The sequence below is a fragment of the Phasianus colchicus genome, chromosome 9, assembly GCF_987193195.1.
Source record: "Phasianus colchicus chromosome 9, bPhaCol1.hap1.1, whole genome shotgun sequence".
Lineage (NCBI taxonomy): Eukaryota > Metazoa > Chordata > Aves > Galliformes > Phasianidae > Phasianus > Phasianus colchicus.
The window spans coordinates 2,955,593-2,981,485 of record NC_143444.1 but is presented as its reverse complement, the minus strand read 5'-3'; the positions used below and the strand labels follow the sequence as shown (position 1 = coordinate 2,981,485).

Sequence of the window (25,893 nt, the reverse complement as noted above, 5' to 3'; positions counted from 1 at the left end):
CCCGCCTGGGCAGCCGGCTGCCCGGGGCTCGGCGTCGTCCTGACGACGGCGGGCCACTGGCGGCACGTCGCGGCAGCGTGTGGGGCACGGAGCGCTGCAGGCAGGGGCCGCTGCAGGCTCTCCCTGGGACGGTGGGCCTGGATACGGCGGGGCACGCAGTGCTGCCGGCCTCCGTGCTGCTTCGTGGCCGTCTGCGCTGGGCAGGCCCTCCCTGGGATGGCTTGCACGCCCTCGCTCTCTGCACTTGCTGGCACCAGCGACACACGGATCCATTGCCCCGTGCTCTGAGCCCAGCACTCAGCCAGGAGAGAATAAAGACAACACTGAATCAGAATTCTACATCTACAGGACTGGGTTTGTCATCTCCAGGAGCTGCCTGGTGTTTGCAGCTTCGTGCCTCTCCTCTCGCTGTCCCCTGATGCAGCTGCAGGTGCAAACCCTGCGCAGAACTGGGAGCACATTCCTGATGACAGCTGGCATCCGGCGGCGAGCCGCTGCGTGTGGTGCGGCTGCGGAACCTGAGGGGGACAGAGAGCTGTAGGCAAGGGGCAGAGGCGAGGCCCTGCCTGCTCTGTACATGGGTTTTCCCTGGGAAAATGAGCCTGCATATGGCAGGGCGCACACCGCTGCTGGCCTCCGTGCCAGTTGGTGGGACATTTGAGCTGGGCAGGCCCTCCCTGGGATGGCTTTCTGTCTGGGGACGTCCCTAGGCCATCCTCCGGTGCCTCTCTGAAGCACCTGGGGCTCTGTGCAGGTCCTCTGTCCTCTGCAGAAACCTTGGCAGCATGTGGTCTGGCAGCGGTTGCTATGGGAGACAGATAGCAATAGGCAAGGGGCAGGGTGGGCACCAGGCAAGGACCTGCGTGCTCCCCTAGCACAGCTTTTCCCTGGGAGGGAAAGCTGTCCTGGGCACAGCAGAATGGTGCGCATGGAGTGCTGCCAGCCTCCGAGCTGCTCACAGGGCTGATCAGGCTCAGCAGGCTCTCCATTTGGGGACATATCTGGGACATCTTCTGATGTCTCTCTGATACGACTGGAGTTCTGTGCACCTCCTCTGGCCTCTGCGGAAACCTGTGAGGGGAGAGCAAAACCAGCCCTGTAGGTTCCTTGCCAGCAATACTCCAAGTTCCAGGTTATCTTCTCCTGGTTTGTCAATCATGCCCCTCACATGAAGGTAAGCCGGGGTAACCCCGGATGTCCATCTTTCTGCATGGAGCTGGATGGAAAGAAGACAGTACCAGGCATCTCCCCACAGTGCACACTCCAGTACAGCTCCTGTCTTTGCCTTCATTTCACACTTGGTCCTGACCACATGGACTTCCCTCACCTTGTGCTTGAAATTGACTGTACTTTCTGCTCCTTTGCATGCAGATGAATGTCCCTCAGGTCTGGGTCCTGCAGCCACAGGGGAAGCTGAAGGCATGGTCTTCATCTCACCATATGAAGAACCAGAAATGCTTGGTGGCACACTGGCTGCCTCAGCAGCTTCTTCCTCATGGCTGTCTTCCCATTCTTCTTCCACACCCTCCACAGTATCAGGGCAAAAACAGGAGAGTGTGGGCGTGCTCTCAGCCATCACTGCAGTGTTCCTGGTATCCATATCCAGCATGCCGTGATCAGTGCTGGCATCGCTGGCAGCACTGTCAATGGTCTCTTACTGTGTGTACTTAATTCTAATATCCTGGCTTTGGGAAGCACAAGATGCAGGGAAGTGGCCATCCACCCTCGATGTCATGTTGCAGAGGTCCAGCATGCCCCAAGCAGTGTCGGCAGCACTGGCCCCGTCATCTGCTGCTTGGAGCACGAGAAGCCTGGGCGTGCCCACACTGTATGGCTCAGACACGTTCCTTACAGTGGACTACAGGCATCTGGAGGCCAAGACTGCCCCTTCAGCAAAAGCTGCCCCAAATGTTTCAGAATTGATTACTGCCCTACAGGAACAGGCTCATCCCTTTCTGGCTGCCATTGATGCCTAAGACAGCTGTTTTATGGTCCCCTTGAAGAAGGTGGAGGACAATCAATTTTGCATTTACTTGGAGGGAGTGCAATGCACAGTCACCTGATTACCCCAGGGGTACAGACACTCGCCCACTCTGGCGCTTGGAGCATAGGCACAGAAGCTGGAGAAGCTCACGTTGGACCACGGTGTCCGGATTTATCTGTATACTGATGATATCCTCATAAGGGGGAATGATGATGTCAATGTAGGGAATACCCAAGCCTTTGCAGTGAGACACCTGAGGAGCCCTGATCCAGCTGGGACACTCCTGGTCTCCTCTAGGTAGGTGTCTGGCCGTGCCACCCACCACCATGGAATTTCCCTGGGAGGACTGGCCTGGATATGGCAGCGCATGGAACGCTGTCAGCCTCCATGCCACTTGGTGGGCCATCTGAGCTTGACAGGTCCCTCCCTGGGATTGTTTTCTGTCTGGGGATGTACCTGGGCCATCCTCCGGTGCATCTCTGAAGCACACGGAGCTCTGTGCACGTTCTTCAGCCTCTGCAGAAACCTGTGTGAAGAGAACAAAACCACACACCTGTATGCCACTGGCTGGTGATGGTGTGGGTGCCAGGGGTCCAGGGGAGGGATCCCCTTTCCAGGCCCCTTTGATTGAAGGCAAGGCAGGAATAACAGAGGGGCTGTCCACCCTAATGCATGGAGCTGGTTGGAAAGGAGACAGCATCTCCAGGCATCTCCCCACAGCGCACACTCCAGGCACCACTCCTGCCTCTGCCTCCAATTCATGCCTGGTGCTGACCTTGCTCACCTCATGCTGAGGGCCCACATCTTCTGCTCCCTCACATGCTGACACATGCTCCTCAGTCATGGGATCTGCAGCTACAGATGAAGCTGAAGAAATGGCCTCCACCTCACCAGATGGCTCATCGGATGTGCTGGATGTGATGCTGACTGCCTCTGATGCAGCATCTTCCTCAGAGTCACATCCCCAGTCTTCCTCCACATTCTCCAGTGTTGAAGGGCAAGGACAGGAGGGCGGGTGCATGCCCTCATCTCTCACTGCATTGTCTCTGGCATCCAGCGTGCCCTCAGCAGTGCTGGCAGCACTGTCGCTGTCATCACTGGACTCTTCCAGTATAACTGGCAGTCTAACAGTCCACTTTCTGGAGTCACCAGAGTCAAGAAACCAGTTACCAGCCCGGGATGTCGTGGGCCAGATACCTGGCATGCCCTGACGAGCGCCAACATTATTGAATGCGTCACCTCTTGCCTGGAGCCTTCGCTGCCTGGGGCTTCTCACATTCCTTGGCCAGGAAATATTCCAGTGTGACAACATCTGCTCGTTTCTGTCCTCCTCACGAATTCTCCGCATTGCTGGGATCATAGGAGAGTACCCAGAGGGCTCCCTGTTGATCTCGCTGGGATCTGGCAGTCTCCGTGCTTCTCCCAGACCTTGTCCGGAGGATTCAGGCATGGCCATAGCTGATTCTTCTCTTTCTCCTCCCTTGGACATTGGCAAGGGGAGCGATACTGCATCAGTCTCCTCTGCAGAGCTTGCAGCCTCGGAAGAATCTGAGCTTTCTGCATCTTCCAGCACTGATACAGGTAAAGGCTCAAGGTGCCCTGCAGGCCCTGGCTCAGCATCCAGAAGAGATGGTGAACACACAGCGTGTACCTCATCAGATGGGGCAAGAGATGCAACTTGCAGGGTGCCAGATGACTGTCCTGCCGTTTCTATCTCTGCAGCCTCTTCCAACTCTAGCTGCGAGTCCTGGACTATAACACCTCTGGCTGAGGAATCATCAGAAGCAGAAAACTGGCCCTCAGCCCTCGATGTCACACTGCAGATGCTCAGCGTGCCCTGAGCACTGTCAGCTGCACTGGCACTGTCTTCTGTTGCTTGGGGCCTTAGCAGCGGGGGCACGCTCATGCTATTTGGCCAGGAGATGTTCCAGTGTGGCAGCATCTGGTCCTTCTTCGCCTCATCCCGGATTCTCTGGATTGCTGGGTGAACTGGAGGATATCCATATGCCTCCCCGTAGACCTCTCTGGGATCTTGCAACCTCTGTTCTTCTCCCAGAGACTGGTTGGAGAATTCAGGCATGGTGGTAGCCGTTTCTTCTTCTTCTCCCTCGCATGCTCGCCAGAAAAAAGGTGCTGCATTGGCCTCCTCTGGAAAGTATTCAGCCTTGGAAGAAGTTGAGTGTTCCCCATCTTCAGGACCTGTTACAGCCAAAGCCTCAAGGTGTCCTCCAGGCCCAGGGTCCGCAGCCAGAAGAGAAGCCGAAGGCATGCTGCCTGCCTCATCAGGTGAGGCAAGAGATGTGCTCCACAGTTTGCCAGGTGAACATCCTGCGGATTCCCTCTCAGCAGTCTCTTCTAATTCTTGCAGCTCAACCTGCACTCCAGCATCCCTGGTTCGGGAACCACCAGAGGCAGGAATCTGAGCCTCAGCCCTCGATGTCGCGGAGCATACGCCCAGGTTTCCCTGAGCAGTGTTGGCAGCACTGGGCCTGGGCACGCTCACAGAGTTTGCCCACCGTGTGTTGCAACTGGACAACATCTGCGGTGTGTGCTGAGGTCTCGGGGCAAGTACTGGGAGTCTGCTGCCTCTAATGCCACGTCCTCCTCGCCGAGCCGCTCTCCCGAGAGTATGTAGATTTTCCTATTTAAACTTACACATTCACTGTCTAAATGCAAAGACTGACTGTGAAATATCACTTTGTTTAATTACCCTAAGTTTGCACATTGACTAGTGAGGCAAACAAAATGAAGCATTCCAAAACTGTGCTTATCAGAATGTTAAAATATCTTTCAAATTAAGATGGCGTATGAGACTTGGCCTTTTGATCTTTGAAACTACTCACCACTTACAAAGAAAAGGAAGCTATAACTGGAAAAACGGGTTATTTCTTTATCAAGGAGTTTAGATCCTCAAAGAGGCACCAAGTAGAGCTTTTTAATTAAGCTTGCTAAACAAATGCCTAATCTTTCTGTGCGAGTATTTGTTTTGCAGTAAGCAGCCCTTTTTGCCCTTCTTAAACATTGATTCATATCAGAGGCACTGCAAACACTGTATTTTAAGAAGATCATTAAGCCTGATTATTAAGACTGGGAGCAACACACAGAGCCACAGCAATTGTTGTAGCTGTTCCCAGGCTTCTTTGGAGAATCCTCGTGGCTGCTCTGGGTGATAGCTTGCTCCTGGCTGGCTGGAAGAGACTACACCTTTTATCCACAGATGGTACTAGTGGGTCTCAAACCCTCATTCAGCAATCAGCTGGTGAAGAGACAGACAACCAGGCAAATGAGGGCAGCAAGGAAAGACAGTGTGCAGCCTTCAGCAGTGCTTGCAGCGTGGCCACAGGGACACAGCAACTCTGCTGAAAGCTACACAGCATGAAGATGTGCTACGTGTTGTGACCACCGTGGGCTGGAGAAACAGTATGCCTTTAGCACATAGTAGATTTTAACCCAGAAGCACATCCCAAGAGAGGATGTGGTTGACCAGATGTTGTTTGAAGGGTATTTGGGGTGGCCTCATCTCAGGGAGTTGTGCTGTGGTCAGAGTGCAGAGGGACCACGTGAAGAAGCTGTAGGAAGTGGCAATCGCTGAGGAAGACAAACAAGGGTATGAACAGTCCATTTAGATACCTCACCCTCTGTTTCAAGGGAAGAGGAAAGCAGGAGACATATGACAGGCCGGCCCCTACAGACCGTGGGCACCACACGGAGCAGATCTCCATTGCAGCCATGAAGCAGCCCATGGTAGGCGCGGCCTGCAGGAGGCCGCAGCCATGTTGTGCCCACAGGAGCAGCCCCGGGCCGGAGCTGCGGCCATGGAGAAGGGCCGCGGTGGGGCAGGAGGGCTGGGCCAGCTGCTGCTCTTGAAGAGGAGAGTGTGGTGTTGAAGCTCTGGGGAAGTGCTGCCCGTGGGGCAGTTTCTACAGGATGGACTCCGGGGTACGGAGCCACTTTAGAGTAGCGCTTGAAGAGCTGCAGTCTGTCAGAAGCCCGTGAGGGATTGGTTTAGAAAAGATGGCTGCCGTGAGAGGGACCCTGTGTGGTGCAACATCAGAGCTTTAGGGACCGACCATAGCCCCAGTTCCCTGCTCCACTTAAGGGGACGACTTGGAAGAGAATGAGTGAATGGGAAAATGTTTTTAGTTTGCTTCTAGTTCCTCAGTGCTCTAGTCTGCTATTAACAGACAGAAACTTACATTCGTCCCCTAACTTGAGTCTGTTTTGCACATGATGGTCCTTGGTGAGAGATCTCCCTGTCCTTATCTCAACTGAAGCTCTCCTTCATTGTATTTTCATCCCTGTTCCTTTAAGAAGGGAGAGTGAAAGAGCAGCATGGTGGAGTGCAGCCAGCCAGCCCCGTTAAGCATACACACGTCTCCTGAATAGCCATGGCACTAGAGTGAAAATCTTATTCAGTGTATAAATTGAGACCACCATGGCTGGTAGTTAAAATCCTGCCAGCACACTCTCTTGTGTTTTGGAAAAAAAGGCTGGTTTTTTTTTTTCTCCTGGAAATTTGTTCAGATATATTACTTAAAAACTTATTTCATTTGAAACCTGCAATAGTTTCAGATGCCTATATTGGCATTTTTTCTATTAATAGGAAATATATTGTCACTGGACTATATAGGAAGTGGGAAATAGTGTCACTGGATTTTTGTCTTCTATAAAATGTAAATAGTAATTGTATATAAATGTAAATATATAATAGCATAATATGTGGAATAATGGAAATGTCTATAAAATGTAAATATTTATATGAAGATATAAATTTGGCAGCAAAGTAGACATGGCAGTAATTTTTTGAGAATTGTTTGCTCATACATCTACATAATACAACAAAAACGTTAGTGCTTGTATGACAGCAAATTTTAAGTCCAAATCTGGAAATTCACTTATTTGAAAAGATGGGATGGGGGAGAGAATCAGAAAAAAAATGATTTGGTTGAGATAAAAACTGTTTACTAAGGCAGAAAAATAAGAGAGAAATTACAGTAGTGCTAATAATACATGCATACGTATATATACTTACAAAACAAATGATTCACAAGCAATTATCATCTGCCAGTCTCTCCCAAAGCAGTGGCTGCCCATCTCAGTCAAACCCGTCAGTTTTGAGGTTTTTTTCACCATGTCATACGGTATGGATTACCCTTGTGGCCTGTTTCATTAGAAAATGAAAAGCATGACGCAGCTCCCTTACTAGGGGTTCTGAAGGAGCAGTTAAGGTATAAAGAAAATAGCGATACTGTCGCCCATAGTTTGCCTCAAGAAAAAATCTACCCTCTAGAAGGATTGAAAGAAATGAAGGCAAGGCTAGACAAATTAGAGGCCTCTCCAGCCCAGATGCACCCTTTGATAAAAACCGAATATGCATTCAATAACAGGGAGGATCTAGATCCTCAAATGAATGTTAAAGGAATTCCCTTCTCAGCCACTGAACTAGCAAAATTGAAAAAAGATTTCAGCCGCTCTCCAAAGGAGTCAGAAAATGAGTATGTATGGAGGGTTAGTCTCACTGGTGGAGACCAGATACAGCTAATGGAAAAGGAAGCGGGAGGTTACTGGGGACCAGGAGTATTTTTAACTACTGGCAACAATGGTGCTCCCTGGTCCTTAACACAGAGGGCTGCCTATTGGGCAGGTGGTCTCAATCCTTTAGAAAAGGGATACCCTCTTGCTATTACTGGAACAGTCGACCAGTTAGTAGAGAGCGTTCAAAAGGCTGCTTGTCTCCAAATGATGTATGATAGAAAGCTGCAGCCACACCACGAATCACCTATGATGATGCCTGTTGATCCTGAGAGAATGACTGCTTTAATTAGGGGGCTTCCAGAGTCATTGAAACCCATAGGCATACAACTGCAAGGAAAGATACAAGCTATGTGTCAGGGAGAGAGAACCCGGGCAGCGTTAGAAGGAACTGTAACATCTAACCATCTGCAGTCAGGGGACGTATGGGCGTGGAAGAAGGCTGTCCAAGAGTTAATCAACTATGGAAGAAAATATGGGTCAGTGATTTCTTCCGCCAGTAAATTTGAGCCAAGGGAAGTAAGACTTGCAGCGGTCAGCCTTGCCCCCAGGCCACCTAGCCCAAAGCTCAGTGGGACTGGAAGGGTTTCATTGTCAGTAAAAACAGATAGGCGGAATATTGATCATAAAGGTAATTGTCTCTGGACACTGGGCTGGCAAAAGGGTGTCCTGTGAGATCTGATGAATGGATTACCCACTGTCAGGTTAGAGAAATTAGTTAAGTGGTGGCCAGAACAAAAGCTCAAGACCTGGAAAGCAAAACCTGAGCAGCTATCCAATAAAAAACTGATGTCTTCGCCCCTCCCAAGTGACCGGGGTGGGGGCAGTGAAGGGTGGATGCATTAGAAAGCTTACCACAAAGGGAAACCAGATCCTCCATTTAACACCTTGTGTCTAAAGGCCTCACCACTCTTGCCAATTACCCCTGTGAGTCATGATCCAGAGGCTGATAAGCCAGGGAAACACTCTTATCTCCCTGGCCAGCCTGTGCGATTGACTCAGCTAACATGAGGCCAGTTCCCTAACCTTAACAGAATCCCTTACCAAATATCCTTGGAAGGCTAAAGACACCCCGAAAAAAGTAATATGAAATCAACACTTCCTCAATTGTTCCCTCATTTTTTAACCATATTTACAAAGCCCAAAAAGGGCAAGTTGGTTCTTGTTTTATTTTACAGAAGATCCCCGTGGGCACTTGACAGAAAGGCTAATTTTAAGGCTGATTTTAACCGTTTGTGTTTTGTGACAGAAATACTGAAGATTTGATCATGCTAGAATACTGAGTATACCTCTTAATTACATTTTTTTGGTTGCAATCATATTGTGTTTTGCATTGTTGTGAGTGTGGGTGGTGATTGATATCAGTCCTTGGATCTGTTAAATTTCACAACTGGGTTCAGAGTTCTTACAGGTCATCCTGGCTTACTGGTACTCCCTGCACAGTGATACCATTTCTTTTGACCCCTTCTTTCACCCCTTTTTTTCAAACTGATTATGATTTGCATGTGACTCCTCCACAGTGTTTCCAAATTCCTAACAAACTGGGAAATGAATCAAGAGACCCATCTAATATCTGTTAGATGTGGGCACAAAAGAAATCTATCGTAAAGCCTTTTGCACTGATGCTTTTCAGTGTCACACCAGTCCAGGAGTTCCATCCAAAACATGGTTGTTGGAAAGTGTCTAAGTTTTGATAAGAGACGTGTATGTTTTTGGGATTACTCCTCTTGATGGTTTATACTGTGGACTATCCTGCACACACTATCCTGTGAAAAATTCTGTAGACTGTAGCAATACTTGAACTTGCCAAACTAAGATTTATATCTCTCAGCATTTGAATTGCTTTGGAAATGTTCAAGTGGAGAGTTCTCGTGATACTAAATCATCTTAGAAAACATTACATGGCAAGTCCACATATTGTCAAATTGGACTAGATACGCTTTTGATGAATTCACTGAAGTGTAATATTGTATGGGTGTTCATAAACACCACAACCTCTACTGAAGAATTCCCATCTGGATCTTGGCTTACACTGGGAGTTCCTGGGTGGGGAAAGCAGCTGACACAAATAGCTCTATTTGTTTTACTTACTGATTTAATATTATTGGCTATTGTTAAAGGTATGGTTATTGCCAAATGTACAGTTGTCTCTTTTCACTTTCTGCACTTGCTGCCACCACCGACACATGGATCCATTGCCCCGTGCTCTGAGCCCAGTAGTCGCACTCAGAGACCAACCATGCATGAGTGACAGATCAGACAGCACTCAGGCAGGATAGAATAAAGATGGCATTTAATCAGAATTCTATGTTGACAGGATGGAATCAGAATTCTGCATTGACAAGATGGAATCAGAATTCTACGTTGACAGGATGGAATCAGAATTCGACATTGACAAAATGGAATCAGAATTCTATGTAGACATGATGGAATCAGAATTCTATGTTGACAAGATGGAATCAGAATTCTACGTTGACAGGATGGAATCATAATTTGACACTGACAAGATGGAATTAGGCATCTCTGGGGTGCTGCCTGGTGTTTGCAGCCTCGTGCTTCTCCTCTTGCTGTCCCCTGATGCAGCTGCAGGTGCAAATCCTGCGCAGAGCCCGGAGCACATTCCTGATGACAGCTGGCATCCGGCGGCGAGCTGCTGCTGTCTTCATCTTACCAGCTGAGGAATGAGAAATGCTTGGTGGCACACTGACTGCCTCAGCAGCTTCTTCCTCACGGTTGTCCTCCCATTCTTCTTCCACACCCACCATGGTATCAGGGCAAAAACAGGAGGGCGTGGGCATGCTCTCAGCCATCACTGCAGTGTCCCTGGCATCCAGCATGCTGTGAGCGGTGCTGGCATCACTGGCAGCATCGTCAATGATCGCTTCCTCTGCATACTTAATTCCAATACCCCAGCTTTGGGAATCACAAGAGGCAGGAAAGTGGCCATCTGCCCTCGATGTAGTGGCGCAGATGTCCAGCATGCCCCAAGCAGTGTCGGCAGCATTGGCACCATCATCTGCTGCTTGGAGCACGAGAAGCCTGGGCATGCCCACACTGTATGGCTCAGACTTGTTCCCAGTAGACAACATCTGCTCCCTTCTTGCCTCGTCACGGATTCTCCGGATTGCTGGGTGAATTGGAGGACATCCATAGACCTTCCAGTACATCTCTCCGAGATCTTGCAGAATTGATGGTTCTCCTAGAGATTGACTGGAGGACTCAGGCATGGCCATAGCTGGTTCTTCTCCTTCTTCTCCCTCACTCAATGACAGGAAGAAGGGTGCTTCGCTGGCCACCTCCGGAGAGTGCGCTGCTGTGAAACAGTCCGAGTCTTCCACATCTTCAGGCACAGATATAGGCAATGGCTCAAGGTGTCCTCTAAGCCCAGCACCTACATCCAGAAGCGAAGCTGAACGTGATATTTCTGCCTCATCAGACTGGGCAAGACATGCATTCTGCAGGTCACCAGATGACTGTCCTGCAGTTCCTGTCTCAACAACCTCTTCCGAATCATGGTGTACATCCCACATTCCCGCATCCCAGGATAGGAGGTCCCCTGCCACAGGAATGGGGCCCTCCACCATCGATGTTGTGGTGCAGGTGTCCAGCATACTCTGAACAGTGTCAGTAGCACTGGCACTGTCATGTGCTGCTTGGGGTCTTAGCAGCCTGAGGATGCTCTCATTGCATGGGCAGGAGATGTTCCAGGTGGACAACATCTGCTCCTTCCTTGCCTCATCCTGAATTCTACGAATTGCTGGGAAAATTGGAGAATATCCATAAGTCTCCCTGTAGAGCTCTCTGGGATCTTGCAGTCTTGATGGTTCCCCCTTAGCTTGTTTGGACAATTCCAGCACAGGCATAGCTTCTTCTTCTCCCTCGGACACTGACAAGCGGAGAGATGCTGCATCAGCATTCTCTACAGAGCGTGCAGCCTCGGAAGAATTTGAGCTTTCTGCATCTTCCAGCACTGATGCAGGCAGAGGCTCAAGGTGTTCTACAGGCCCTGGATCAGCATCCAGAAGAGATGGTGAACACACTGTGTGTGCCTCATCCGACTGGGCAAGACATGCACTCTGCAGGTCACCAGATGACTGTCCTGCAGATTCTGTCTCAGCAGCCTCTTCCGAATCATGCTGTTCATCCTGCACGCCAGCATCCCCGGATATGAACTCTCCTGGTGCAGGAATGGGGCCCTCCACCATCGATGTTGTGGTGCAGGTCTCCAGCATACTCTCAACAGTGTCGGTAGCACTGGCACTGTCATGTGCTGCTTGGGGTCTCAGCAGCCTGAGCATGCTCTCGTTGCTTGGCCAGGAGATGTTCCAGGTGGACAACATCTGCTCCTTCCTCGCCTCATTCTGAATTCTATGAATTGCTGGGAAAATTGGAGAATATCCATAGGTCTCCCCGTAGATCTCTCTGGCATCTTGCAGTTTTGGTGTTTCTCCCAGAGGTTCTTTGGACAATTCCAGCACAGGCATAGCTTCTTCTTCTCCCTCGGACACTGACAAGCGGAGAGATGCTGCATCAGCATTCTCTACAGAGCGTGCAGCCTCGGAAGAATCTGAGCTTTCTGCATCTTCCAGCACTGATGCAGGCAGAGGCTCAAGGTGTTCTACAGGCCCTGGATCAGCATCCAGAAGAGATGGTGAACACACTGTGTGTGCCTCATCCGACTGGGCAAGACATGCACTCTGCAGGTCACCAGATGACTGTCCTGCAGATTCTGTCTCAGCAGCCTCTTCCGAATCATGCTGTTCATCCTGCACGCCAGCATCCCCGGATATGAACTCTCCTGGTGCAGGAATGGGGCCCTCCACCATCGATGTTGTGGTGCAGGTCTCCAGCATACTCTCAACAGTGTCGGTAGCACTGGCACTGTCATGTGCTGCTTGGGGTCTCAGCAGCCTGAGCATGCTCTCGTTGCTTGGCCAGGAGATGTTCCAGGTGGACAACATCTGCTCCTTCCTCGCCTCATTCTGAATTCTATGAATTGCTGGGAAAATTGGAGAATATCCATAGGTCTCCCCGTAGATCTCTCTGGCATCTTGCAGTTTTGGTGTTTCTCCCAGAGGTTCTTTGGACAATTCCAGCACAGGCATAGCTATTTCTTCTTCTCCTCCCTTGCATGCTGACAGGAGTGGTGCTGCATTGACCTCCTCTGGACAGTGCGTGGTCTCGTTTTCTGCATTTTCAGGCACTGATGCAGGCAATGGCTCAAGCTGTCCTGCAGGCCCAAGACCAGCGCCCAGAAGAGAAGCTGAACACACTGTCTCTGCCTCATCAGACAGGGCAAGACATGCATTCTGCAGGTCACCAGATGACTGTCTTGCAGTTCCTGTCTCAACAATCTCTTCTAAATCATGCGGTTCATCCCGCACTCCAGCATCCCAGGAGGGGAGCTCCCCTGGTGCAGGAAAGAGGCCCTCCACCATCACTGTTGTGGTGCAGGTGTCCAGCATACCCTGAGCACTGTTGGTAGCACTGGCACTGGCATGTGCTGCTTGGGGTCTTAGCAGCCTGAGCATGCTCAGATTTGGCCAGGAGATGTTCCAGCTGGACAACATCTGCTCCCTCCTTGCCTCATCCCGAATTCTCCAGATTGCTGGGTGTACTGGAGAACATCTGTAGGCCACCTGGTTGACCCCTCTGGGATCTTGCAGTCTCAGTGCTGCTCCCAGAGCTTGTTTGAAGGCTTCAGGCATGGTGGTGGCAGTTACGTCTCTTTCTCCCCCCTCACACACTCTTGGGAACAGCACTGCATTATTGGCCTCCTCTGGAGAGTGTGCAGCCTTGGGAGAATCTAGGTTGCCTGCATCTTCAGGCACTAATGCAGGCAGGGGCTCCTTGTCTTGCTCTTTGCCGCCTGCCTGCCCTTCTGGGCCCTTCTGAGCTGCTCTGGAAGATGGTGTAGTGGCAGCACGAGTGTCTGTGCTGCCCTCCTGAGCATCTCTCCAAGCTGCGTGGACTTTCCCAGCCTTGGTGGTCAGTCCCTGGGCCGTTCCTGCTGGTGTTCTCAGGCTGCTGGTAGGTGCTTGGCGCCCTGGTACTGCCAGCTGCACTCCGGCTCTTGGGCTTGCGGCTGCAGCACAGCTCAGGGACACCACGTAGTTCTGTCTGGGTCTGGCACTGCGACGCCCGAGAACAGCTGAGACTTCCAGGGCTGCACCCCGGCTCTCAGCCCCTGCTGTCCCATCCTGGACATGCAAGGTTCCCGGAGGTCTCGGGGCAAGGACTGGGAGTCTGCTGCCCCTGATGCCCACGGCACGTGCTCTGCCACTTGGAGATGGTGTGGAAGAGGCTGCCGCTGGCAGAGCAGGCAGCTTGCAGACCCCAGAAGCTGCTGCTGCACGCCTGGGTGCTGCTGCCGGCAGCCCCGCCCGCCTTAAGCGAGGCAGCAAGGGTGGCTGAGGCTGTCTGCTTTGGCCACTGGCACCGCCGCCGGTCGCCGACTCCAGGAACTGCCGCCCGCCCGCCTGCAAGAGAAGCCGAGGAGAAAGGCCGAGTGAGCGCGGTCCTCGCCGCTCGCGCCGCACGCAGCACCGAGGGCAGCGCTCAGCCCGCGGGCGGCTGCCGCCCCGCTCCCCACAGCCGCACCGGCACAGGGCGGTCCCCACGCGGCGCGGGAAGACGTCCGGCCCCGCCTCCCTCGGGCTCCCTACCTGTGCGCGGCGGCTCCCGGAGGCCCGCGCGCTCTCCGGGCCGGGCAGCGGCGGCAGACGGACGCCGCGGAGGGACGAGCCCGGGCTCCGGCCGCCCGGCGGCACCACCTGCGGGGAGAAGGAGAACCGGGATGGAGGCGGCGAAGGCGCGGCCGGCGTCCCCCGCGGCGGCGACTTCGACGGCCGCCGGCGGCCCGGCCGAGCCCGAGCGCCTCCCTCCCCGGCCCGCACCTGTCGGCGGTCGCGCACGCGTGGCAGCCCCGCGTCGGGCTGGCGGTCGTCCTTCTTCTCCCGCTCCTCGCTCATCGCCGCGTCCTCGCGCAGACGCTCGGTCGCACGCACCCGGGGGAGCCGCGTCCTCCTCGCGGAGCCGCTCTCCCGAGAGTGAGCGGCACTCTCTCCGGGGGACTCCGGCCCCTCGCGGCGGCCCCGCGTCACAATGGCCTTGGGGCGCGACGCCGGCCCGCGTCACAGAGCCCCGGCGGGCTCCGCAGCGCACTGCGGCAGCCCTCCGCGCCCGCCTGGGCAGCCGGCTGCCCGGGGCTCGGCGTCGTCCTGACGACGGCGGGCCACTGGCGGCACGTCGCGGCAGCGTGTGGGGCACGGAGCGCTGCAGGCAGGGGCCGCTGCAGGCTCTCCCTGGGACGGTGGGCCTGGATACGGCGGGGCACGCAGTGCTGCCGGCCTCCGTGCTGCTTCGTGGCCGTCTGCGCTGGGCAGGCCCTCCCTGGGATGGCTTGCACGCCCTCGCTCTCTGCACTTGCTGGCACCAGCGACACACGGATCCATTGCCCCGTGCTCTGAGCCCAGCACTCAGCCAGGAGAGAATAAAGACAACACTGAATCAGAATTCTACATCTACAGGACTGGGTTTGTCATCTCCAGGAGCTGCCTGGTGTTTGCAGCTTCGTGCCTCTCCTCTCGCTGTCCCCTGATGCAGCTGCAGGTGCAAACCCTGCGCAGAACTGGGAGCACATTCCTGATGACAGCTGGCATCCGGCGGCGAGCCGCTGCGTGTGGTGCGGCTGCGGAACCTGAGGGGGACAGAGAGCTGTAGGCAAGGGGCAGAGGCGAGGCCCTGCCTGCTCTGTACATGGGTTTTCCCTGGGAAAATGAGCCTGCATATGGCAGGGCGCACACCGCTGCTGGCCTCCGTGCCAGTTGGTGGGACATTTGAGCTGGGCAGGCCCTCCCTGGGATGGCTTTCTGTCTGGGGACGTCCCTAGGCCATCCTCCGGTGCCTCTCTGAAGCACCTGGGGCTCTGTGCAGGTCCTCTGTCCTCTGCAGAAACCTTGGCAGCATGTGGTCTGGCAGCGGTTGCTATGGGAGACAGATAGCAATAGGCAAGGGGCAGGGTGGGCACCAGGCAAGGACCTGCGTGCTCCCCTAGCACAGCTTTTCCCTGGGAGGGAAAGCTGTCCTGGGCACAGCAGAATGGTGCGCATGGAGTGCTGCCAGCCTCCGAGCTGCTCACAGGGCTGATCAGGCTCAGCAGGCTCTCCATTTGGGGACATATCTGGGACATCTTCTGATGTCTCTCTGATACGACTGGAGTTCTGTGCACCTCCTCTGGCCTCTGCGGAAACCTGTGAGGGGAGAGCAAAACCAGCCCTGTAGGTTCCTTGCCAGCAATACTCCAAGTTCCAGGTTATCTTCTCCTGGTTTGTCAATCATGCCCCTCACATGAAGGTAAGCCGGGGTAACCCCGGATGTCCATCTTTCTGCATGGAGCTGGATGGAAAGAAGACAGTACCAGGCATCTCCCCACAGTGCACACTCCAGTACAGCTCCTGTCTTTGCCTTCATTTCACACTTGGTCCTGACCACATGGACTTCCCTCACCTTGTGCTTGAAATTGACTGTACTTTCTGCTCCTTTGCATGCAGATGAATGTCCCTCAGGTCTGGGTCCTGCAGCCACAGGGGAAGCTGAAGGCATGGTCTTCATCTCACCATATGAAGAACCAGAAATGCTTGGTGGCACACTGGCTGCCTCAGCAGCTTCTTCCTCATGGCTGTCTTCCCATTCTTCTTCCACACCCTCCACAGTATCAGGGCAAAAACAGGAGAGTGTGGGCGTGCTCTCAGCCATCACTGCAGTGTTCCTGGTATCCATATCCAGCATGCCGTGATCAGTGCTGGCATCGCTGGCAGCACTGTCAATGGTCTCTTACTGTGTGTACTTAATTCTAATATCCTGGCTTTGGGAAGCACAAGATGCAGGGAAGTGGCCATCCACCCTCGATGTCATGTTGCAGAGGTCCAGCATGCCCCAAGCAGTGTCGGCAGCACTGGCCCCGTCATCTGCTGCTTGGAGCACGAGAAGCCTGGGCGTGCCCACACTGTATGGCTCAGACACGTTCCTTACAGTGGACTACAGGCATCTGGAGGCCAAGACTGCCCCTTCAGCAAAAGCTGCCCCAAATGTTTCAGAATTGATTACTGCCCTACAGGAACAGGCTCATCCCTTTCTGGCTGCCATTGATGCCTAAGACAGCTGTTTTATGGTCCCCTTGAAGAAGGTGGAGGACAATCAATTTTGCATTTACTTGGAGGGAGTGCAATGCACAGTCACCTGATTACCCCAGGGGTACAGACACTCGCCCACTCTGGCGCTTGGAGCATAGGCACAGAAGCTGGAGAAGCTCACGTTGGACCACGGTGTCCGGATTTATCTGTATACTGATGATATCCTCATAAGGGGGAATGATGATGTCAATGTAGGGAATACCCAAGCCTTTGCAGTGAGACACCTGAGGAGCCCTGATCCAGCTGGGACACTCCTGGTCTCCTCTAGGTAGGTGTCTGGCCGTGCCACCCACCACCATGGAATTTCCCTGGGAGGACTGGCCTGGATATGGCAGCGCATGGAACGCTGTCAGCCTCCATGCCACTTGGTGGGCCATCTGAGCTTGACAGGTCCCTCCCTGGGATTGTTTTCTGTCTGGGGATGTACCTGGGCCATCCTCCGGTGCATCTCTGAAGCACACGGAGCTCTGTGCACGTTCTTCAGCCTCTGCAGAAACCTGTGTGAAGAGAACAAAACCACACACCTGTATGCCACTGGCTGGTGATGGTGTGGGTGCCAGGGGTCCAGGGGAGGGATCCCCTTTCCAGGCCCCTTTGATTGAAGGCAAGGCAGGAATAACAGAGGGGCTGTCCACCCTAATGCATGGAGCTGGTTGGAAAGGAGACAGCATCTCCAGGCATCTCCCCACAGCGCACACTCCAGGCACCACTCCTGCCTCTGCCTCCAATTCATGCCTGGTGCTGACCTTGCTCACCTCATGCTGAGGGCCCACATCTTCTGCTCCCTCACATGCTGACACATGCTCCTCAGTCATGGGATCTGCAGCTACAGATGAAGCTGAAGAAATGGCCTCCACCTCACCAGATGGCTCATCGGATGTGCTGGATGTGATGCTGACTGCCTCTGATGCAGCATCTTCCTCAGAGTCACATCCCCAGTCTTCCTCCACATTCTCCAGTGTTGAAGGGCAAGGACAGGAGGGCGGGTGCATGCCCTCATCTCTCACTGCATTGTCTCTGGCATCCAGCGTGCCCTCAGCAGTGCTGGCAGCACTGTCGCTGTCATCACTGGACTCTTCCAGTATAACTGGCAGTCTAACAGTCCACTTTCTGGAGTCACCAGAGTCAAGAAACCAGTTACCAGCCCGGGATGTCGTGGGCCAGATACCTGGCATGCCCTGACGAGCGCCAACATTATTGAATGCGTCACCTCTTGCCTGGAGCCTTCGCTGCCTGGGGCTTCTCACATTCCTTGGCCAGGAAATATTCCAGTGTGACAACATCTGCTCGTTTCTGTCCTCCTCACGAATTCTCCGCATTGCTGGGATCATAGGAGAGTACCCAGAGGGCTCCCTGTTGATCTCGCTGGGATCTGGCAGTCTCCGTGCTTCTCCCAGACCTTGTCCGGAGGATTCAGGCATGGCCATAGCTGATTCTTCTCTTTCTCCTCCCTTGGACATTGGCAAGGGGAGCGATACTGCATCAGTCTCCTCTGCAGAGCTTGCAGCCTCGGAAGAATCTGAGCTTTCTGCATCTTCCAGCACTGATACAGGTAAAGGCTCAAGGTGCCCTGCAGGCCCTGGCTCAGCATCCAGAAGAGATGGTGAACACACAGCGTGTACCTCATCAGATGGGGCAAGAGATGCAACTTGCAGGGTGCCAGATGACTGTCCTGCCGTTTCTATCTCTGCAGCCTCTTCCAACTCTAGCTGCGAGTCCTGGACTATAACACCTCTGGCTGAGGAATCATCAGAAGCAGAAAACTGGCCCTCAGCCCTCGATGTCACACTGCAGATGCTCAGCGTGCCCTGAGCACTGTCAGCTGCACTGGCACTGTCTTCTGTTGCTTGGGGCCTTAGCAGCGGGGGCACGCTCATGCTATTTGGCCAGGAGATGTTCCAGTGTGGCAGCATCTGGTCCTTCTTCGCCTCATCCCGGATTCTCTGGATTGCTGGGTGAACTGGAGGATATCCATATGCCTCCCCGTAGACCTCTCTGGGATCTTGCAACCTCTGTTCTTCTCCCAGAGACTGGTTGGAGAATTCAGGCATGGTGGTAGCCGTTTCTTCTTCTTCTCCCTCGCATGCTCTCCAGAAAAAAGGTGCTGCATTGGCCTCCTCTGGAAAGTATTCAGCCTTGGAAGAAGTTGAGTGTTCCCCATCTTCAGGACCTGTTACAGCCAAAGCCTCAAGGTGTCCTCCAGGCCCAGGGTCCGCAGCCAGAAGAGAAGCCGAAGGCATGCTGCCTGCCTCATCAGGTGAGGCAAGAGATGCGCTCCACAGTTTGCCAGGTGAACATCCTGCGGATTCCCTCTCAGCAGTCTCTTCTAATTCTTGCAGCTCAACCTGCACTCCAGCATCCCTGGTTCGGGAACCACCAGAGGCAGGAATCTGAGCCTCAGCCCTCGATGTCGCGGAGCGTACGCCCAGGTTTCCCTGAGCAGTGTTGGCAGCACTGGGCCTGGGCACGCTCACAGAGTTTGCCCACCGTGTGTTGCAACTGGACAACATCTGCGGTGTGTGCTGAGGTCTCGGGGCAAGTACTGGGAGTCTGCTGCCTCTAATGCCACGTCCTCCTCGCCGAGCCGCTCTCCCGAGAGTATGTAGATTTTCCTATTTAAACTTACACATTCACTGTCTAAATGCAAAGACTGACTGTGAAATATCACTTTGTTTAATTACCCTAAGTTTGCACATTGACTAGTGAGGCAAACAAAATGAAGCATTCCAAAACTGTGCTTATCAGAATGTTAAAATATCTTTCAAATTAAGATGGCGTATGAGACTTGGCCTTTTGATCTTTGAAACTACTCACCACTTACAAAGAAAAGGAAGCTATAACTGGAAAAACGGGTTATTTCTTTATCAAGGAGTTTAGATCCTCAAAGAGGCACCAAGTAGAGCTTTTTAATTAAGCTTGCTAAACAAATGCCTAATCTTTCTGTGCGAGTATTTGTTTTGCAGTAAGCAGCCCTTTTTGCCCTTCTTAAACATTGATTCATATCAGAGGCACTGCAAACACTGTATTTTAAGAAGATCATTAAGCCTGATTATTAAGACTGGGAGCAACACACAGAGCCACAGCAATTGTTGTAGCTGTTCCCAGGCTTCTTTGGAGAATCCTCGTGGCTGCTCTGGGTGATAGCTTGCTCCTGGCTGGCTGGAAGAGACTACACCTTTTATCCACAGATGGTACTAGTGGGTCTCAAACCCTCATTCAGCAATCAGCTGGTGAAGAGACAGACAACCAGGCAAATGAGGGCAGCAAGGAAAGACAGTGTGCAGCCTTCAGCAGTGCTTGCAGCGTGGCCACAGGGACACAGCAACTCTGCTGAAAGCTACACAGCATGAAGATGTGCTACGTGTTGTGACCACCGTGGGCTGGAGAAACAGTATGCCTTTAGCACATAGTAGATTTTAACCCAGAAGCACATCCCAAGAGAGGATGTGGTTGACCAGATGTTGTTTGAAGGGTATTTGGGGTGGCCTCATCTCAGGGAGTTGTGCTGTGGTCAGAGTGCAGAGGGACCACGTGAAGAAGCTGTAGGAAGTGGCAATCGCTGAGGAAGACAAACAAGGGTATGAACAGTCCATTTAGATACCTCACCCTCTGTTTCAAGGGAAGAGGAAAGCAGGAGACATATGACAGGCCGGCCCCTACAGACCGTGGGCACCACACGGAGCAGATCTCCATTGCAGCCATGAAGCAGCCCATGGTAGGCGCGGCCTGCAGGAGGCCGCAGCCATGTTGTGCCCACAGGAGCAGCCCCGGGCCGGAGCTGCGGCCATGGAGAAGGGCCGCGGTGGGGCAGGAGGGCTGGGCCAGCTGCTGCTCTTGAAGAGGAGAGTGTGGTGTTGAAGCTCTGGGGAAGTGCTGCCCGTGGGGCAGTTTCTACAGGATGGACTCCGGGGTACGGAGCCACTTTAGAGTAGCGCTTGAAGAGCTGCAGTCTGTCAGAAGCCCGTGAGGGATTGGTTTAGAAAAGATGGCTGCCGTGAGAGGGACCCTGTGTGGTGCAACATCAGAGCTTTAGGGACCGACCATAGCCCCAGTTCCCTGCTCCACTTAAGGGGACGACTTGGAAGAGAATGAGTGAATGGGAAAATGTTTTTAGTTTGCTTCTAGTTCCTCAGTGCTCTAGTCTGCTATTAACAGACAGAAACTTACATTCGTCCCCTAACTTGAGTCTGTTTTGCACACGATGGTCCTTGGTGAGAGATCTCCCTGTCCTTATCTCAACTGAAGCTCTCCTTCATTGTATTTTCATCCCTGTTCCTTTAAGAAGGGAGAGTGAAAGAGCAGCATGGTGGAGTGCAGCCAGCCAGCCCCGTTAAGCATACACACGTCTCCTGAATAGCCATGGCACTAGAGTGAAAATCTTATTCAGTGTATAAATTGAGACCACCATGGCTGGTAGTTAAAATCCTGCCAGCACACTCTCTTGTGTTTTGGAAAAAAAGGCTGGTTTTTTTTTTCTCCTGGAAATTTGTTCAGATATATTACTTAAAAACTTATTTCATTTGAAACCTGCAATAGTTTCAGATGCCTATATTGGCATTTTTTCTATTAATAGGAAATATATTGTCACTGGACTATATAGGAAGTGGGAAATAGTGTCACTGGATTTTTGTCTTCTATAAAATGTAAATAGTAATTGTATATAAATGTAAATATATAATAGCATAATATGTGGAATAATGGAAATGTCTATAAAATGTAAATATTTATATGAAGATATAAATTTGGCAGCAAAGTAGACATGGCAGTAATTTTTTGAGAATTGTTTGCTCATACATCTACATAATACAACAAAAATGTTAGTGCTTGTATGACAGCAAATTTTAAGTCCAAATCTGGAAATTCACTTATTTGAAAAGATGGGATGGGGGAGAGAATCAGAAAAAAAATGATTTGGTTGAGATAAAAACTGTTTACTAAGGCAGAAAAATAAGAGAGAAATTACAGTAGTGCTAATAATACATGCATACGTATATATACTTACAAAACAAATGATTCACAAGCAATTATCATCTGCCAGTCTCTCCCAAAGCAGTGGCTGCCCATCTCAGTCAAACCTGTCAGTTTTGAGGTTTTTTTCACCATGTCATACGGTATGGATTACCCTTGTGGCCTGTTTCATTAGAAAATGAAAAGCATGACGCAGCTCCCTTACTAGGGGTTCTGAAGGAGCAGTTAAGGTATAAAGAAAATAGCGATACTGTCGCCCATAGTTTGCCTCAAGAAAAAATCTACCCTCTAGAAGGATTGAAAGAAATGAAGGCAAGGCTAGACAAATTAGAGGCCTCTCCAGCCCAGATGCACCCTTTGATAAAAACCGAATATGCATTCAATAACAGGGAGGATCTAGATCCTCAAATGAATGTTAAAGGAATTCCCTTCTCAGCCACTGAACTAGCAAAATTGAAAAAAGATTTCAGCCGCTCTCCAAAGGAGTCAGAAAATGAGTATGTATGGAGGGTTAGTCTCACTGGTGGAGACCAGATACAGCTAATGGAAAAGGAAGCGGGAGGTTACTGGGGACCAGGAGTATTTTTAACTACTGGCAACAATGGTGCTCCCTGGTCCTTAACACAGAGGGCTGCCTATTGGGCAGGTGGTCTCAATCCTCTAGAAAAGGGATACCCTCTTGCTATTACTGGAACAGTCGACCAGTTAGTAGAGAGCGTTCAAAAGGCTGCTTGTCTCCAAATGATGTATGATAGAAAGCTGCAGCCACACCACGAATCACCTATGATGATGCCTGTTGATCCTGAGAGAATGACTGCTTTAATGAGGGGGCTTCCAGAGTCATTGAAACCCATAGGCATACAACTGCAAGGAAAGATACAAGCTATGTGTCAGGGAGAGAGAACCCGGGCAGCGTTAGAAGGAACTGTAACATCTAACCATCTGCAGTCAGGGGACGTATGGGCGTGGAAGAAGGCTGTCCAAGAGTTAATCAACTATGGAAGAAAATATGGGTCAGTGATTTCTTCCGCCAGTAAATTTGAGCCAAGGGAAGTAAGACTTGCAGCGGTCAGCCTTGCCCCCAGGCCACCTAGCCCAAAGCTCAGTGGGACTGGAAGGGTTTCATTGTCAGTAAAAACAGATAGGCGGAATATTGATCATAAAGGTAATTGTCTCTGGACACTGGGCTGGCAAAAGGATGCCCCGTGAGATCTGATGAATGGAATACCCACTGTCAGGTTAGAGAAATTAGTTAAGTGGTGGCCAGAACAAAAGCTCAAGACCTGGAAAGCAAAACCTGAGCAGCTATCCAATAAAAAACTGATGTCTTCGCCCCTCCCAAGTGACCGGGGTGGGGGCAGTGAAGGGTGGATGCATTAGAAAGCTTACCACAAAGGGAAACCAGATCCTCCATTTAACACCTTGTGTCTAAAGGCCTCACCACTCTTGCCAATTACCCCTGTGAGTCATGATCCAGAGGCTGATAAGCCAGGGAAACACTCTTATCTCCCTGGCCAGCCTGTGCGATTGACTCAGCTAACATGAGGCCAGTTCCCTAACCTTAACAGAATCCCTTACCAAATATCCTTGGAAGGCTAAAGACACCCCGAAAAAAGTAATATGAAATCAACACTTCCTCAATTGTTCCCTCATTTTTTAACCATATTTACAAAGCCCAAAAAGGGCAAGTTGGTTCTTGTTTTATTTTACAGAAGATCCCCGTGGGCACTTGACAGAAAGGCTAATTTTAAGGCTGATTTTAACCGTTTGTGTTTTGTGACAGAAATACTGAAGATTTGATCATGCTAGAATACTGAGTATACCTCTTAATTACATTTTTTTGGTTGCAATCATATTGTGTTTTGCATTGTTGTGAGTGTGGGTGGTGATTGATATCAGTCCTTGGATCTGTTAAATTTCACAACTGGGTTCAGAGTTCTTACAGGTCATCCTGGCTTACTGGTACTCCCTGCACAGTGATACCATTTCTTTTGACCCCTTCTTTCACCCCTTTTTTTCAAACTGATTATGATTTGCATGTGACTCCTCCACAGTGTTTCCAAATTCCTAACAAACTGGGAAATGAATCAAGAGACCCATCTAATATCTGTTAGATGTGGGCACAAAAGAAATCTATCGTAAAGCCTTTTGCACTGATGCTTTTCAGTGTCACACCAGTCCAGGAGTTCCATCCAAAACATGGTTGTTGGAAAGTGTCTAAGTTTTGATAAGAGACGTGTATGTTTTTGGGATTACTCCTCTTGATGGTTTATACTGTGGACTATCCTGCACACACTATCCTGTGAAAAATTCTGTAGACTGTAGCAATACTTGAACTTGCCAAACTAAGATTTATATCTCTCAGCATTTGAATTGCTTTGGAAATGTTCAAGTGGAGAGTTCTCGTGATACTAAATCATCTTAGAAAACATTACATGGCAAGTCCACATATTGTCAAATTGGACTAGATACGCTTTTGATGAATTCACTGAAGTGTAATATTGTATGGGTGTTCATAAACACCACAACCTCTACTGAAGAATTCCCATCTGGATCTTGGCTTACACTGGGAGTTCCTGGGTGGGGAAAGCAGCTGACACAAATAGCTCTATTTGTTTTACTTACTGATTTAATATTATTGGCTATTGTTAAAGGTATGGTTATTGCCAAATGTACAGTTGTCTCTTTTCACTTTCTGCACTTGCTGCCACCACCGACACATGGATCCATTGCCCCGTGCTCTGAGCCCAGTAGTCGCACTCAGAGACCAACCATGCATGAGTGACAGATCAGACAGCACTCAGGCAGGATAGAATAAAGATGGCATTTAATCAGAATTCTATGTTGACAGGATGGAATCAGAATTCTGCATTGACAAGATGGAATCAGAATTCTACGTTGACAGGATGGAATCAGAATTCGACATTGACAAAATGGAATCAGAATTCTATGTAGACATGATGGAATCAGAATTCTATGTTGACAAGATGGAATCAGAATTCTACGTTGACAGGATGGAATCATAATTTGACACTGACAAGATGGAATTAGGCATCTCTGGGGTGCTGCCTGGTGTTTGCAGCCTCGTGCTTCTCCTCTTGCTGTCCCCTGATGCAGCTGCAGGTGCAAATCCTGCGCAGAGCCCGGAGCACATTCCTGATGACAGCTGGCATCCGGCGGCGAGCTGCTGCTGTCTTCATCTTACCAGCTGAGGAATGAGAAATGCTTGGTGGCACACTGACTGCCTCAGCAGCTTCTTCCTCACGGTTGTCCTCCCATTCTTCTTCCACACCCACCATGGTATCAGGGCAAAAACAGGAGGGCGTGGGCATGCTCTCAGCCATCACTGCAGTGTCCCTGGCATCCAGCATGCTGTGAGCGGTGCTGGCATCACTGGCAGCATCGTCAATGATCGCTTCCTCTGCATACTTAATTCCAATACCCCAGCTTTGGGAATCACAAGAGGCAGGAAAGTGGCCATCTGCCCTCGATGTAGTGGCGCAGATGTCCAGCATGCCCCAAGCAGTGTCGGCAGCATTGGCACCATCATCTGCTGCTTGGAGCACGAGAAGCCTGGGCATGCCCACACTGTATGGCTCAGACTTGTTCCCAGTAGACAACATCTGCTCCCTTCTTGCCTCGTCACGGATTCTCCGGATTGCTGGGTGAATTGGAGGACATCCATAGACCTTCCAGTACATCTCTCCGAGATCTTGCAGAATTGATGGTTCTCCTAGAGATTGACTGGAGGACTCAGGCATGGCCATAGCTGGTTCTTCTCCTTCTTCTCCCTCACTCAATGACAGGAAGAAGGGTGCTTCGCTGGCCACCTCCGGAGAGTGCGCTGCTGTGAAACAGTCCGAGTCTTCCACATCTTCAGGCACAGATATAGGCAATGGCTCAAGGTGTCCTCTAAGCCCAGCACCTACATCCAGAAGCGAAGCTGAACGTGATATTTCTGCCTCATCAGACTGGGCAAGACATGCACTCTGCAGGTCACCAGATGACTGTCCTGCAGATTCTGTCTCAGCAGCCTCTTCCGAATCATGCTGTTCATCCTGCACGCCAGCATCCCCGGATATGAACTCTCCTGGTGCAGGAATGGGGCCCTCCACCATCGATGTTGTGGTGCAGGTCTCCAGCATACTCTCAACAGTGTCGGTAGCACTGGCACTGTCATGTGCTGCTTGGGGTCTCAGCAGCCTGAGCATGCTC

General features: G+C 51.4%; 2 protein-coding genes across 2 annotated transcripts; both read right to left on the bottom strand.

Annotated features, from left to right (window-relative positions):
• Positions 1-342: 342 nt before the first annotated feature.
• On the bottom strand, positions 343-11,721 carry LOC149916737 (uncharacterized). Its single transcript, XM_090145759.1, has 4 exons — positions 10,225-11,721; positions 2,769-4,625; positions 2,441-2,510; positions 343-518 (listed from the first exon to the last, which is right to left on the bottom strand). The coding sequence occupies exons 1-4, from the start codon at positions 11,719-11,721 to the stop codon at positions 343-345; spliced, it is 3,600 nt and encodes a 1,199-aa protein (XP_090001885.1).
• Positions 11,722-15,039: 3,318 nt separating this feature from the next.
• Positions 15,040-25,796, bottom strand: LOC149916736 (uncharacterized). Its single transcript, XM_090145758.1, has 4 exons — positions 24,921-25,796; positions 17,466-19,322; positions 17,138-17,207; positions 15,040-15,215 (listed from the first exon to the last, which is right to left on the bottom strand). The coding sequence occupies exons 1-4, from the start codon at positions 25,794-25,796 to the stop codon at positions 15,040-15,042; spliced, it is 2,979 nt and encodes a 992-aa protein (XP_090001884.1).
• Between the last annotated feature and the right edge of the window lie 97 nt (positions 25,797-25,893).